The 16,060-nt window shown below is 40.5% G+C and overlaps 1 protein-coding gene across 1 annotated transcript; it reads left to right on the forward strand.

Annotated features, from left to right (window-relative positions):
- Positions 1 to 310: 310 nt before the first annotated feature.
- Positions 311 to 5,140, forward strand: Tslp (thymic stromal lymphopoietin). The gene is made up of 5 exons (XM_076555471.1): positions 311 to 395; positions 998 to 1,134; positions 1,858 to 1,893; positions 2,449 to 2,583; positions 4,359 to 5,140. Exons 1-5 carry the CDS (start codon positions 311 to 313, stop codon positions 4,461 to 4,463), a joined length of 498 nt encoding a protein of 165 aa, XP_076411586.1. The 3' UTR covers positions 4,464 to 5,140.
- Positions 5,141 to 16,060: the final 10,920 nt, after the last annotated feature.

Here is a 16,060-nt window from a genome sequence, read left to right on the forward strand (position 1 = left end):
GCCTAGATAATGGAGTTATGAAGGTGGCTGGGTGCTTGCCTTTATGCTTTTAGAAAATCATTACACTTTTAGAATTGGATAGAGGAGTCCCCAGTCCATGAAGTACCTCCCCACTACCACCACCACTTTTCCTTATCAAACTTGCGTGCTCGTCCTGAAGTTTTTGAGGATGAGACTCATTGGACATTTCCTCATATATTTCAATCTTTCATTGTTCCTGTTCCCACTGTTGTGGCTACAGTTCCCCCAATACCAGTCTAATGCCTTCAGTAAAAGTTATCTTAGCCCAAGGCTTCACTCACTCTCCAAAATGTATCATGCATTGAACACCGAGTTCCTCGGTAGCCATGAAGAGGGAAAACACCAACTCCAACTCGATAAAGGAAATGTTCAGGGTGTGCAGGATGGCAAAGCATCAGTAACAATTCCTTAGAGCAGCTGTGGGTGGCTGAAGGTGTTTTTCCCTTCTGCAGAAAGGATCAGTCACAGAAACTGCCCAGTAGGAGAAAGATGTCAAAATGATGATAGGGTATCCATCTCTAATAGCACATAACAAGCATGTAACAAGTGTTCAGGGTAAAGCTAAAAAAAAAAAAAAAAATGAGAAAGGTGAGGGAAATTCCTGATGATTTTGCTACTGTTAAATTCCATAGATTTTGGCTAGCCCTATTTCTTTTCTTTTACATCATCAATTTAGAATTCTATAAAGAAAGAATGACATCAAAGAAAATCATTGGCCTAGAAGAAAAGAGCCCGTAGGCGTTTAGGTGTTATATATATGGAGCCAGAAAGCACTGGAGCATCAGGGAGACTCCAACCTCAGGCAACAGCATGGGTGAATACGGACCTTGTGTGGACTGGGAAGGGGAGGTGAGGGCTGGTGCCTGAGCACAGTCCTCGCATGTCTAGAGGCTGTCCATGCTTGGAGGGGAAAGTTCCATGGGAAACAGTTGGCACTGGGCTTCAGTGAACATTTTCTTACTGTGTGTCTTTTCAGTTCTTCTCAGGGACCTCTTCATCTTGCAAGTTGTACGGTTGGTGCTAACTTACAACTTTTCTAACTGTAACTTCGAGGAGATTTCAAATATATATTCTGAAGCAATTTTTCCTGACCTGAAAGAATATTTGAATGGGGTAAGTGAAAAGATTTTTTTTTTGAAGTATATATATTCTCATGGGGGAAAAAAGGGTAAAGATACATGTCACACAAGCCATAATTCAACTTTCAAGGAAAGGAAAATAATTTGGAAAAACTATCCCAAAACTTTCTTAGAAGTGGCATTTGAAATACCTTAGCATATAAAATGTGTATCCTCATGGCTTTTATGGAGCGAGCAGAAGCTGGTAATGGTTATGGATATTGGTTTACTCCTTGTTACAAAGCGGGAATCCTTGTGAGATAAGAACTCAGGGGTGAGGAGCTAAGAAGTGGAGCTGTGTTTTATAGCTTTCTAGTGTTCTAGAAATTTCAGGATACGGTTATGAGATGAAAAAGTTTAAATTTTTAAAACATGTAGTAGTAACTGTTTCCCTGATAATCCGCATCCTTAGATACAGTGTGAGTGAGTGCCAAGTATGAAAGGCTATAAAAGCAGTTTGTAGACATTGGAAGAATGGTCCTTGGCTGGAAGTGGCTTGTAAGCGCTAGGTGCAGGTATGCATGCTTGGGTGGGCTAGGGCTCCCTCTGAAAGCTAGCAAAAGCAGAAAACTAAATGTTTCACCACCTTGTCCATCACCTAGGGTCAAGTCACTGGGTCGAAACTACTTTTAGAGATCTCTGGAAGCCTGGAAGCAAAGGGCCAGGGAACGATTTTTCTCTCCAACTTAGATCTTGATCCTAATTTGCTTTCTTCCAGCGCACATTCAACCAAATCGAGGTCTGTGACAACTTGGTGAGTAGAGTGGTCAGCAGTGCTGGCTTTCCCCGGGAGTGGCGGGCATCCGGGAAGGGAGTCGGGGAAGAGCGCCAGGCTGAGCTCCAGGACAGGCTGCCTGCTGAGCCGATAGGAGACCTCTGGGCTGCCAGAGCAAGGCTGTCGTCAGTCTAGGACGCCACTTCTCCGTTTAAAAGGAGAAAGCAGTAGGAACCCGCTTCAGCCCCGGAGGTAAAAAGGGCCAATGGGAAACCCGGAGGAACGAAGTCGAAACACCTCCCGGGGTCCGGGGCATCTACTGTCAGCTCTGGCTCTTGACAACTACTTGGGAGGCTGGGCGGAGCCGGCAGGGGAGGAAGCCCTTCCAGTAGGCGCTCTCGGCTACCCTTGCCAGGCCCCTCCCTCCTGGGGGTTGATTCCATTTCCCTCTCTCAACCCAGGCTCTGGATTCTGATCCCTGACTCCTTCGTCTGTCTTCCGTTCCTCTCCCCATCCCCCTTCTTGCCCCCTTCCATTCAGTTTTTTAATTTCTGGCGTTTTCTTTGCTCCCTGAACTCTGCCGCTTGTGAGCAGACAGATTGTCTCATGAAAATCGAGTACCATACTCTCAACCCTATCCCCGGCTGCCCGTCACTCCCCCAGAAAACATTCGCCTTGAAAACGAAAGGGGCCCTCATTAGCCAATGCCCAGGCTACTCTGAAACTCAGGTAAGCCCAAAGCATCAAATTCTAGCTTTGCAATGAGTGGGAAGAAGAGAGACATGAATTAACTTGGGGCTTTAAGAGCAGGGATTTTTTTTTTTTTTAATTCTGATTTTATCTTATCGGGAGCTTACCTTGACTGAGACACCCAAACACAGTCTACTATTAGAGTTATAATACTATTATATTTAGAGTTCTATTATTTTGTTGTTCTTTGGTTTGAATTTTGGTTCTGAATCCAAGTCGGTGTTTCAAGGTGTGATCCGTGATCCTCTCTCCTACGTTAGCAGCTTGTCCTCCTGGCTCCTTAAATATAATAGTTCAAAAACCCAATTCCAGGGCACACAATCCACACCTCCAAAATTCCTGGTTTTGGTGCCCCTTAAAAGGTTGCTGTTCATTCTGTGCCTAAACAGTCACTTTGTAGCGATGTGCTTTTCCTTAATATTTACATTCCTCCCCACCCTAGTCCACTTCGGCCACTTCGATGCTTGTGTGGATGGAAGTGCAATCTCTTTTCATAGATTATTTGTGTATGCAGTTAGATATAGATGTGAATGAGAGGGGAATTAAGAGTAGGGGCAACAGAGACAGCCTGCCTGACTTTGAGCTGCAGAGATTTGGATAAAGTATTTAGCCTGGGGTGCTTTGGTAAAGTAAGTATGATACTATTGCATCCTATGCAGGGCTATTATGGGAACTAAATGAGTCAGCACATGTGAACGAAAGCATTTAGAACAGTGCCTGGCACATAATAATAGTTCCTCAACATTTGCTTCACTTGGCAAGTAGAATATTTGTTTTCATGATATATGTATATGTAGACACACATGTAAACTTGTTAACTTAGTGGACTTTGTCTGTAACTTGAATGTAAATGTAAATAAGACTGTCATGTTTTAATCAGGCTGGAAGTGGAAGCCACCTAGGTTGAGCTTGCATGAGAAAAACAGTACTAGACAGCCATATGAGAAACCTGTTCAGCTCTCTGCCTTCTTTTCATGGAAACCCCAATAAATCTGCACATAGACACAATATAATTTATTAATAGATCCAGATCCCAAAAGACAGACTTGATTAACTCTGTAGACTTTGTGTGAAAAGGGGAGAATCTGGAAGAATTTATCCCAGCATCTTCCCAGCCCAGAGGTGAAGCCTGAGAAGACTGTAAGATTACTGTTTAATAACCCAGGAAATTCTATCCCTGGGTGCTCAGTCTGTCATGGCTCTAGGGCAATTCATTTGGAGAACTATCCCAGAATCCTCTTCAGAGTGGGCCTTTAGGTGTAATGAGGTGGATGTGTGAGTAAGAAAACCTTTGGTTTCGAAGAACAGACTGAGTTTGTTGAATTATGCCTACCAAGACACAAACGACACCTTGTGCCCTCTGGGAGCTAATCTTGTCAAAGAGATCGTGAAACTGCAATTTTATTCATTCATTTAATTATGCAATAAATGTCTAATGGGTCTTATGTATAAAACTCTGTACTCAGTGTTTTGGGGAATACCCATGATGCAATAGCAGTGAGAGCCAAGTGAAATGACACCTACTTTGAAGTCCAGAAGAGTTTCAGAAAGAACTCTCTGAGCCACAGGCAGAGGCTTTACGGAGGAGGTGCTGAAAGGCAGGGCATTCTTTTGGAGAAGCACATGCAATCATACAGTGAACAAGTATTTGGGGAATTTCTTGGGAAAGGGATATAAATAGTAACATAAGCTGTCACTCACCAGTTGTTAAAGATAGCAAAAACTAATGTTGAGCATTTTCTCCTATTCCATAGAGAAACAATCCTCAGGAAATGAAGCAAGAAGTCGAAAACATCTGCCTGAATCAAACTTCACAAATACAATGGCTGTGGTTTATGCTCCGTCAAACTCCAGTATAATAAACTTATCTTTCATTTTTATAGTATGAAAATATATCATGTTTTAGTAGATATAATACTAAGGGTGTGACATTTAAAAGAACACTAATGTTTAGTCTTTAATTACAGAAAGGATTCTTAACTTATTTTTGGCAAATTGCTACTGTTTAGTGTAGGAGCTTTAATGGGAGATGAGCACGGCCCCTCTAATGTCAATGGAAATATCTGCACTGTTGATGACCGCCTTCTGAGCAGGGTGTCTCAACTGCACCTGCAGACACCTCACTCTAGGGCAAACCTAAAAGTGTATAGAGAAGGGAATTGAAAGTGGAAAAAAAGGTTGGAACCAATGATAGCATCTAAACTCTGTTTAACAGCAAGAATTTTTCTATCTGTAATGATTCTTCTAACATTCTTATATTTGACTAAGGAGAAAATGGCAGCAGAGGAGATTGTACAAACAGTTATTGCCACAGTGAAGCAGTCTGAAAGAAGCTTGTAGAAAGTATGGCTGTGAATGCACTGTAAATCCAGCTTTAAAAGTGACCTAACAGACAACAGACCCTGAAGTGCCTCTGTGCAGCTACCAGACATATATTTAAAGTTGTGTGTAAAGTATTTCTAATTTATTTTATGAGGACTTTTGAAAATACACATGCTGCTTTGTAATGGACATATTTCTTAATAAAATAATTCTTGCGTTACTTTCTTGTGAACGGTGTTTTTAATTTGGTTAAGCAATTTTTACACATACTTTTCTGGGTGACTCACTGCTGTTATCATCTTTACCTCTGCTTGTGCCAACATCCCATTGGCCACACTTCCTTTTATATGCTACTGACCCTCCCTGCAGAAGAAAAAGTCTTCATAGATAGTTGGCTGGAAATATTTAGATATACGATTGGAATGCATCATTTTCCCATATCTTTTTACACTTGTCACTCCACACCATTCTGGAACATTCCTTGCCTCGATATAGATAAAACAGGCAAAGGTGAACAGTAGGTGTTAATTCTTTATGGTGCACCTGTTGGAAAGCACCCTCTCCTTTACCCTCAGATCTTCTTTCTGAACACTGGTAGGAAAGGCAACCCTGGATGCAGAGCTCAGGCCGAGTAACAGTATAAGGAAGCAGCTTCTCCTCGATCCCACTCCCCTGAGTAGAAATGTCCACCTGAAAATTGATTCGAGTGCTGAAGCTAAGCCATCAAAGAAAAGAAAAATCAAATGTCCCCAAACCTGTCTTAGTCACCAAAAAGGAGCTAACAATAAGCATTCGGTAACTATTTAAAAAGTGCCTACTGTGCTCCAAGGTTTCTGGGTTGAGGTTTGGGCTGACTACTTAGATACAAAAGTTAGTAAGATGGTGCCCATATCTAGAAAGGCCCAGAGGGGAGCTGAATGAGCAGTCATCAAAACTCCGTGGCGAACTGAGCAGTTAATTTCCTTTTGCATGGAGTTAAATCAGGACAGGCACACTTCTAAGAGTCTTCCTCGTAATTTCCTGCTGAGAGCTTTAAGTGTTGTCTGAAGAAAAACTCCAATGGGTCTAGAAAAGGACAGCATTCAATGGTTTTCTGAATAAAGGTTGTGGAGGGAGGGCTGATATTTTAAATATGTTAGCGCTGTCTTAATACAAGTACACTCTACCTTCTATTAAACTGTGAGGAAAAGGTAGCATTTTTTTTCTTAGAACTTTAGACCCAGTTACCCAACATGTAGAGAAGAATATCCTCTCTAAATATTATGAAAACCTGCTCTGAGCATTATGCCAGAAAACATCAAACTGTTCTGGGGTTTCTAGTATACTCTCTTTTCCAATAATCAATTTTTGTGTGTTAGTTATAGTTTTAGGAATATAGTCTCATATGCCTTGAGAAAATTACACAAGGGAGAGGAAGAAACAACCAAACAATTAGAGGAAACAGTGCCCATTGCTCACTCCAAGCAAGGAAAATGGCCTGTCCTCACCAGGCAGACTGGAAAATTTTGTAACCTATTAGGCTATGAGTAGGGTGTTGAACTGGTTAGTTTGAGGTCAACTTTACATAAACTAGAGTCATCTAAGAGGAGGGAGCCTCAGTTGAGGAAATGCATCCATAAGATCCAGCTGTATCCCTAAGTTGTGAGTACGGGAAAACTGTCCCCATTACTCACCTCTGTCCCCACACCCATCAACGCATAAGGCAAGTGGAAGAGCTGGACCTGAGGTCAAAAGGGCAGGAGAGCTGCCCCTGCCCACCACCAGATGTAGCAATTGGGAGAGCTGGCCCTGCACTCTGCCTGGGCAGCACAATAGAGTCAACCCCATTGGCAGAGGTGTGAGTAAGCCAGTCCCAATATTGTGAGCATGGAAGAGCTGTCCCCATTACTCACCTGTCACGTGACAGCATGGGTGGGAGAAAGATGTCCTTCCTCCCCCTATCAACTCCTGAGGCAAGCTCGAGAGCTGGCCCTGGCCCTCATCTGCTGCAGAACTCAGGAGAGTGGCCCCTACACCATGCTTAGGCAACACAGTAGAGCTGGCTCTGAGGGTGTAGGCGTGGGAGATCCCACCCTGAGGACATGAAAGCAGGAGGACTGGCCCTGCCCCTTGCTCATCACTGCAAAGGGTGAATTCACCAAGGTCGTGCAGGAGAGCTCACCCTGGTGGTGAGGACAACGGAGAGCTGGTGGGCTGACCAACCCTGCAACTACCCAGGCCCAGAACCAGGGTTATGGGTTGGACCATCCCAATATCCACCCCATCTATGATCTGCTGGAGCACATGAAAGGACCAATCCTGCAGACATAAAGCTACAGAATTTCCACAACACAGGGCAACAACTGGATATCCAACAGGAGTTCCAGTGAGGGCCCAGCACCTATAGTGTAGCAGAAACCAGAGGCCTTGAACCAAACCAATGACTCTCTGCAATGAACACTTGCAAGTAAAGATATATAGACTAAAGGGTTTACTGTGTGACTCACTGTGTCACACTAGAGCTTCCATGATGAGATTCCCCCTTTTTTTCTTTTTTCTCTTAAATTTTATTGGGGGGGGGGCGTGTTGCAAGGGCAGAGGGCAGATACTCAGTGATGGGAAATAAATGGGATCAAGATGCATGATGTGAAAGACACAAAGAATAAATAAAAAGAAAGTTTTAAAATAAAATCCAGTTGTAGATCATTTTCTTAATTAGTGATCAATTTGGGAAGGTCCAATCCTGGTGGTCCTGGCTTCTATAAACAAGCAGGCTGAGCAAGTCACAAGAGGCAAGTGAGTGAGCAGCATGGCCTCTCTATCAGCTCCTGCCTTCAGGTTTCTGCCCTTTGTGAGTTCCTGTCCTGACTTTCTTGAGTGATGAACAGTGACACAGAAGCCAAATAAACCATTTCTTCCCCAACTTGCTTTTTGGTCATGGTGTTTCATCACAGCAACAGAAACCCTAACTAAGACAGGTGCTTACAAACATCTTACCTTTGTATGGCAGTATAATTAGCCCAAGCTTCAATAATCTTACCTAATGAATACAAAAATAGAATTTAAAAGAACCTGTTCCTAAGAAACTTAGCTGTATTCCACAACAAACACCAGGATGCTTATGAAGTAAATAATGGCTCACACACATGTGAATGTACCCACACAAAGATACACATACATAATTAAAAACAAATCTTTAAAGACTAAAAGAAAAAGAAAACAAAAGGAAAGAAAGGAAGATGAAGAAGTATGAAAGGATCTTGAGAACAGAAAAGCCGTAAGAACAATTGTGTCCTGTGGTGGCACACCCTTTATCTGAAGGTTGAAGCAGACAAATCTTTATGTGTTCACACAGTGAGTTCCAGGCAGCCAGGGATATAGATTAAGACCTTATCTCAAAAATAAGAGGGAAAATATGGTTCTTGGTAGGTACAAAAGGTACTACTGACTCAGAAATAGTGTAGAAGTTTGAATTAGTAGGAGCAACGTTAAATTAATTACTGTAACTCTTTCAGAATGGTCAGGGAACAGAGATGCTCCAAGCTCAGCTTCTAGATATGAAAATCACAATGTGTAAAATAAATACCCAGTGAATAGTTTTAACCAGAGGTTGGTCATTGAACTATTAGAATTAAAGATATGCTAAGAAAACTTTCCTTAATAAAATATATATGGAAAATAATTAAAAATGAAAAGACCATCAGTGAGCCATGGAACAATCAGAAGTTCCTAATCTATGTATAGTAGGAACATCTCAAAGAGTGCAGTAAGAGGTACAGAAAAAGTCAGAGAAGGAAACATCAGTTCTCGTTTCCAGCATGATAAGTCTCTAACCCTGAAATGCCTAGAAACTCTCTAGAGTACACGAAGTAAAACCACCATGATGCTTAATGGATCAAATTGCCCCAAACCAGAAAATACTAATATCAGTGATGAGAGTTACAATGGTCTTCAGAATGTCTTCTTGAAATGTTTTCCCAAAGCCTTTGATTCTACTTCTTTGATCTTTACTGCTATGGTCTGCTTTTTTCACAAGTCATCTCATGCTAGTGTGTTGTTGCTCTTTTGGGGGGCCTGCCACCCAGCTCCCAAATAAATCACACAGGGAGGCTTATTCTTGATTATAAATGCCTGGCCTTAGCTTGGCTTGTTTCTTGCCAGCTTTTATTAACTTTAAATTAACCGGTCTGTCTTTTGCCTCTGGGCTGTTTCCTTTTCTGACTTCTGTATATCTATCTTACTTTCACTCTTACTCCATGACTTACTGTGTAGCTGGCTGGCTCCTGTTGTGCTTCTCTTTCTCTGGCTACTTCTTTCTTCCTCCCAAATTTCTCCTTCTCTGTATATTCTCTCTGCCTGCCAACCCCACCTCTCTCTCTCTCTCTCTCTCTCTCTCTCTCTCTCTCTCTCTCTCTCTCTCTCTCTCTCTCTCTCTCTCGTTTTGCTATTGACTATTTAGTTCTTTATTAGACCAGTCAGGTGTTTTAGACAGGCAGAGTAACACAGCTTCACAGAGTTAAACAAATGCAACATGAACAAAAGTAACATCACACCTTAAAATAATATTCTACAACAGTAATGTGTAGTAAACAGAAGTAAACATTGAGCAACCCTAATTACTGATTTCCACCTGTTAACATCTGTTATGTAGCACAGCTGGAATAATCCTTGTGCCTATTCTGACATTCTTTTTAAAAAAATATTTTTGATCTTCAATTACATTGCCTTTATTTTTAATTTTTAATTAAAATATAATTACATTATTTCTCCTTCCCTTTCATCCTTCCAGCTCCTCCTATACTCCCCATCTCTCTCAAATTCATGGACTTGTTTCTTTTTTGTTAATATTAAATCTGCTATTTGTAAATGCAACTTGCTTAGTTATTTAGTGTTGCTTGTAAGTATATGATTTCAAGACTGACTGCTTGGTATTGGATAGCCAAATGAGGACTCATCCCTGGGGAAGACAAATTTTCTTATTCTCCGCATTTAGTAGTCGCCTATAGTTCTTTGTCTAGGGGTAGGACCCCATGAGACTTTCCCCTTCCATGTTAACTAGTCTATTGGTGCTGTCCTTGTTCAAGTCTTGTTCAGGCTGCCATATTGTTGAGGTATTTGCTGGGTGAAATTTCCCTTTCATTTCTAGGAGATACAATCTGAAGTAGAGGCTAAGATTATTATATCATTAATATAACCAGTACTTGTGATACTATTCTGATTTTACAGATGTAAGAAAACATGTAGTTTGTAAAACACATATTGTAATACAACCAATACATCAATATCTGGCTTAGTTCCAAACCTCGCTTTTTCCATTACTTAAGAGTGTAAATTTATAGCGTTCTCTATAAATTCAGTGATGAATAAATAAAGCAATTAATGCATATATTTTCTAACTAGTAGATGCTATAGTCATGTTTTCAGCAGTTTTATATCAATTCTTCATTTTGAACCCACTCTCTCTTTGATTACTCAAGGATTTTGATTAGTATATGCCAGTCTAGTGTTCCCAATAATCTTGTTTGCAGAAGTAACTGGGTTACAATCAATAGACATATGAAGTTCCCTTGACATGAGTCTTTTCCAGAGTGAGCATATGAACACATTTTCTTTTTAATATAAGATTTGTGGGAATGCTGAAAAGAAAAAGGATAGAGGATGAAAAATTTCCACCCTGTGTGCAAAGACATGTGCTTTAGTAATGACAGCTGATAGATATCTTAAGATTGGCATTGAGGGGAGTTTGTAAATGAATAGCTTTAGGATGGAAAGAATATGAGCATTTGAAGTATAATTGAACAAGTATGTTATTATCCTTGAAGTATGAGTCTGTGTCTTGATTTCTCATTCTGTGAGCTAATTGGATGATTAATTTTTAATTACCTATGTGTGAGTTTACATCTACTGTTGACAGCTATGAATACCAAGCAAAGTTAACTTAAGCTTGATGTAAGAAATAATTTTACATGGAATTATGAAAGCGTCTTGGTTCTTGTCTTCTTGAAAGCACTAAATCAAAAGACATAAACAACTTAAGCAGAAATTTATATAGCAAAGCTAAGCAAAATAAACACTCCAATGAGACATTGGAGAGAACGACCCCAAGATGGAGAGCAAATCATTGTATTATGAATTTGAAAACAAACCAAACAAACAAACTCAAGATCCAAGATATAGTTAAGTAGTAGAGAGCCTTTGCCTGGCATGAATTTCATCTTAGACACACACACACACACACACACACACACACACACACACACACACACACACACAAACACACCACAAATGAGAGTTGAAATAAATGGTTTCTAAGATTCAATAGCAATGCTTCTTCCCAAAATTAGCTAAAAAGAAGCATTTTCTATAGTTCCCAGACTTTGGAGCGAAATTGCCAGTATAGTTTTTAAAAATATACATGCTTCTGATACAGGGTATTTGAGAGTGACAGGACCTTTCATGGTTCAGTGGTGTGTAACCCAACAACATAGGGTTCCCGACACTCCGAGATCTACTAAGCCAGTGGACTTATATTCTTTGTGTAGCATCAGTGAAGATCACAAACATGGCTAGTAGTGGATTTTCATGCAAAATGGAAGTATACAAAGTGGAAGTAAGCTTTATTGAGGGTGGTTATAGAAAAATGAGAAATTAGAGAAACTCCCAAGAGTAGGAAATAGGTAATACCATTGAATTTTGGAGCTTTTGGAACTGAACTCCAAAATAGAAAAAAAAAAAACATTGAACTTCCTTGCCCAGAGTTTTTTAAAAATGCATTTCAATTAAAGTATAATTACATTAATTTCCTCCTTCGCTTTCTCCTTCCAGCTTCTGGCAAATCCTTTTCCCAGCTCCTCCCATGTCTCCCCTACTCTCAAACTGATAGTCTTTTTCTCTTAGATTATTAGAAGCATGCATAAGTATATATAAATCCAATTTGCTGCATCTGTTTTTATTGATTGTGTATATATGGTTTCAGGGAAGATCATTAGAGTTTTTACAGTGCTATTTCAGAGACTGGACAAAGGCTGAGATAATTTCTTTGAGATTGGTTAGTTCTATGTGTTATTTCAGGCCAAGTCAGAGAGGACCCACACATTTCATGCATGTTCCCAAACAGGGAGAGGATCAGGTGCTGTTCATGATCTTCCTAACTGGGGTGTCACAAACCTCCTCTGTCCATCTCCAACTTTTTTGTTAGGTGCTGACGTTTACTATCTGTCCATGAGCCACTAACTCGCTTGAGCTGGTGTTGGCATTGTTGACCTCACAGGTATCTCGCTGGCAGCTAATTAGAATATATTCTCTTTGTCTTCACAGTTACATGGCCAGCTTGTGGCTTCATCATGACAGAGAGTTAACTCTATCCCAACCACCAGTAGTTTGCAGTCTTTCTTGGTCACCTCATATACACATACCTCAAGGGTTTCTCCTTGATCTGGGATCCTCTAAAATAGTCTCTTAGATGGAAGCTTCTTGTTAGAACCCATCCTTTTTTACAATTTTGTCTGTTACTATCGGCTCCATGAGAAACAAGGATATATAAAAGAACAATAGTACGTGACCTCTCTTCCTCCAAAGCTTTTGGGGGAGAGGTCCCGATCTCTGCCCTATGATGTCTATTAATTTGGTTATCTCATACCTAGCTAGAAGCCTTCTTTTTCATCTTTCTTGGTGCACCAGACTCTGCCATTTTAACCCTTAACCTTTCTTTCATCCACAGCCTCTACTCTTGTTGCAACACATGTGAGTAACTTACAGTTTTCATCATCAGTTCCTTTGCCTTTCTACCTACAGAAAACTAGCTCCTGCACCACTTGCGTGTTGGAAATACAGACTTGATGTTTTAGGCCAATCTCTTGTTTCCACCCCTGATAAGTTTTAACCCCTGAAGGCCTCTCTTCTGATGCAGCAAACCGAATCAGACTGAATTGGAAAGCCCAGTTTTAATGGGTAAAGCGCTCCCGAGAGATTCCCCAGCCCCGCAGAGAGGAGACAGAGAACCACATGTCTGTTTTCTGGGGTTCTGCTTAAATACCCTGTGGGAGTGGTCTTGAGCCTCTCTGGGGGAGGAGCTGTGTTTGGTGGGCTTTGAAGGGGTGGGTTTAGGGAAAGAGATAGGTAGGAGAGTTGAGGTGGATCTCCCACCAGACTCCTTCCAAACATTCCAGACTCTTTGGGTATAGGGATGCCAGGGTGACAATTTCCCACTATAATGTTTGCTACTATGTTACTATTCAACTAATGACAGATAGATGAACTCGTACATCCTCCATCACCAAAGAACAAGTCCCCGCAGTAAAGAGTACTGGACTGAAAATAAAAGAATTTATATGCAATACCACTATCTAATTACATATTCACACTCCACATTAGTTCACTCATGAAGGAAATGAGGAAGTAAATTGAAAAAGACCTAGAAACCTTACCTTTATACTGCATTCAGTTATGACAATAAAATAGAAGCAAACATTTACAAACTGGATAAGCCCAAGGAACATCAAACTACCTTAAAAGTTCCCTAAAACTTACTGGTTTCCAACAGCAACAAATACTTATTAGATTATAAAGTTCCAGATTCAATTTTAGGGATGACATGATCCCCAGAGCTGGTTCAGGTATCTTCAAATAGGATTTCAGTCAAAGCTTCAGTCATCAGAAATCTTAACTGGGGTTGGTGGATCTGCTTCCAAGACACTCATCTCACAAACCTGACAAGGTAGGGAAGTTGGTTGACAAGAGGCCTACAGTTCTTTGCAATGTGGAGTGCTCTGTAAGTCTTCCTGATAATCCTAACATGGCAGTTAACTTCCCTAGGAGCTAGTGACTCAGGAATGTTTTATGTGATCCAACCATGTTACATAGGGTCAACCTTTTACTAAGGATCACTAGAGATGGGACTTGGGCAGCAATTTCCTCTGAATTGATGCATTTCATCCTGGAGGGAGGCTCAGTAAGAGTCAGGAACTAAACAACTTAAAAGTCTCAGGAAGTTCCTGCAACTTACCAGATTGACCAGGCCCCTCGCCAGAGTTAGGGAAAGACTACTGGGGGAAACCCTCCAATTGTTCAGCCTCCTGCAAGTCCTGAAGGGAACTCAAGGGATGCAGCATTTATACACCTTTTGGTGCAGGGTAGGGCTAGATTTTTGGTGATGCAGCTACCTTTGTGTCTTCCTTGCTTTCTTAAGTAACGTTTTGGCCACATTTCTTTAACTCCATTAAACTCACTGCCTGTTCAAGTTGGACTATACTAGAATCACTACTGTAACCGATCATTGCTTCCTTATTTAGTGTCAGTAGACTTTTTTTTAAAACATGTCCTTGTGGAAAGTCACATATGAGGGATGAATATGAGCAGGAATTATTAAAGAATATCCTGGGATCTTGATATCATGATAGACAAAGTCAATAACAAAAATTATTACTCCTATTACACAAAATACCAAGGAAAGTCATGTTCAACCTTTAAAAATGTTCATGCTGGAATGATGGCATGTGCTTACAATCCCAACACTGAGGCAGAAGACTTGAGGGGCATATCCAGGACTAATAAGGATTCTTTCTCAAGAAGAAAAGTATTAGCTCAAAGTGACACTATGGCATACTCACCATTTGCCTGGATATTATGTCCTAATTCATTGAATCAAATTGAAATTTATCATTTCTCAGCAGTGTACTACCTCTGCCATACTGTCCCAGACTCTACTTCTCCTTTGTAATTTGAGCTTGGTTCTGGTGTCTTCAGTGGCATCCCTAAGCGACAAGAGTAGAGCAATTTTCCTTGTCTAATCACCTAGTCACACAACTTACTGGCTGCTGAATAGTAAGTAACTCAGGAAGAAGTGAAGTCTGGCTAACTGCTCAAACTATGTAACTCCCAACTAGTCCATTACATCCTATTCAAATGACATAACACAGTAGTTAACACACATAACTACTGTAACCATATTGCTAGATTTTCCTTAACCATTTTGATTTTTTGTTTGTTTGTTTGAGACAGGGTTTCTCTGTGTAGCTTTGGAGCCTTTCCTGGAACTCGCTCTGTAGACCAGGCTGGCCTCAAATTCACAAAGATCCACCTGCCTCTGCCTCCCGAGTGCTGGGATTAAAGGTGCCTGGATCCCCAAGAGTTTTATAAACAAAAATAATTGCGGGGAGTGGATACAAGGGTGGATCTTACTGCAGTTTAGAAGTTACAGGGATGTGCTTTTTGTGAGTTGTCATCAATTTTAGGGTAGGCTTTTGATGATACAGTTGCCTTTGAGTTATCCATGGCACTGTAAGTAATCTCCAAATACATATAGGTTCACAAAGCAGAATTTAGGTTGAAGTGTTTCTTTGGAATATCTGGGAATCTTGGGGTCTAATGAATTTAAACCCATCATATGACCCAGTATATTCTCTTAAAATATAATATAAGATCACTCCCACAGGGTATTTAAGCAGAACCCCAGAAAACAGACATGTGGTTCTTCCGGAGTCCCTGTCTCCTCTCTGCGGGGCTGGGGAATCTCTCGGGAGCGCTTTACCCATTAAAACTGGGCTTAAAATATAATTGCTGATTACACAAATCTCCCACCCTCCAACTGTCTTTCTGTGACCTCCTCTCCTTCCTCTTTTTGAAATTTTGTGCTGGTCTGGATTTGGCACTAAGCAATTTTGCAAATTGAGCAAATCACTTAACATCGATAAACAAGTTTTCTCCTTTATGAAACAATAGCATAGACTTTAGTCTAAACACCCCCTGACAAGAGTTTGATGATATAAAAAAAAATGGGTGTCAAATGGCCTTGTGTACTGTACAGTCCTGGCTAGGGAATTTTTCAAACCTTTCCACAAAACTAATCATGTATTGAAAAGTTTTTGCTTCTAATAATAAAAAATAGTATCTTTTTACACATGATTACAAAACTTTTTTCATTTGTTTTACTTTTGAATGTGTACTTCTAGAAGTTTTTTTCACATAATATATTCTGATTAAATTCTTTTCCCTTCTCTTAACTCTTCTCAGATCCTCCACACCTCTCTACTGATGCAACTTCAGCTTTGTCTGTGTTCTCTCTCTCTCAAAAAAAAAAAGAACCCAAAAATGAAAATCAAAAGAGAACCAAACTAAAAAAAAAAAAAAAGAAAAAAGAAAAAGAAAACCAATAATC

The sequence above is a fragment of the Peromyscus maniculatus genome, chromosome 19 (genome assembly GCF_049852395.1).
Source record: "Peromyscus maniculatus bairdii isolate BWxNUB_F1_BW_parent chromosome 19, HU_Pman_BW_mat_3.1, whole genome shotgun sequence".
Taxonomy (NCBI): Eukaryota; Metazoa; Chordata; class Mammalia; order Rodentia; family Cricetidae; genus Peromyscus; species Peromyscus maniculatus.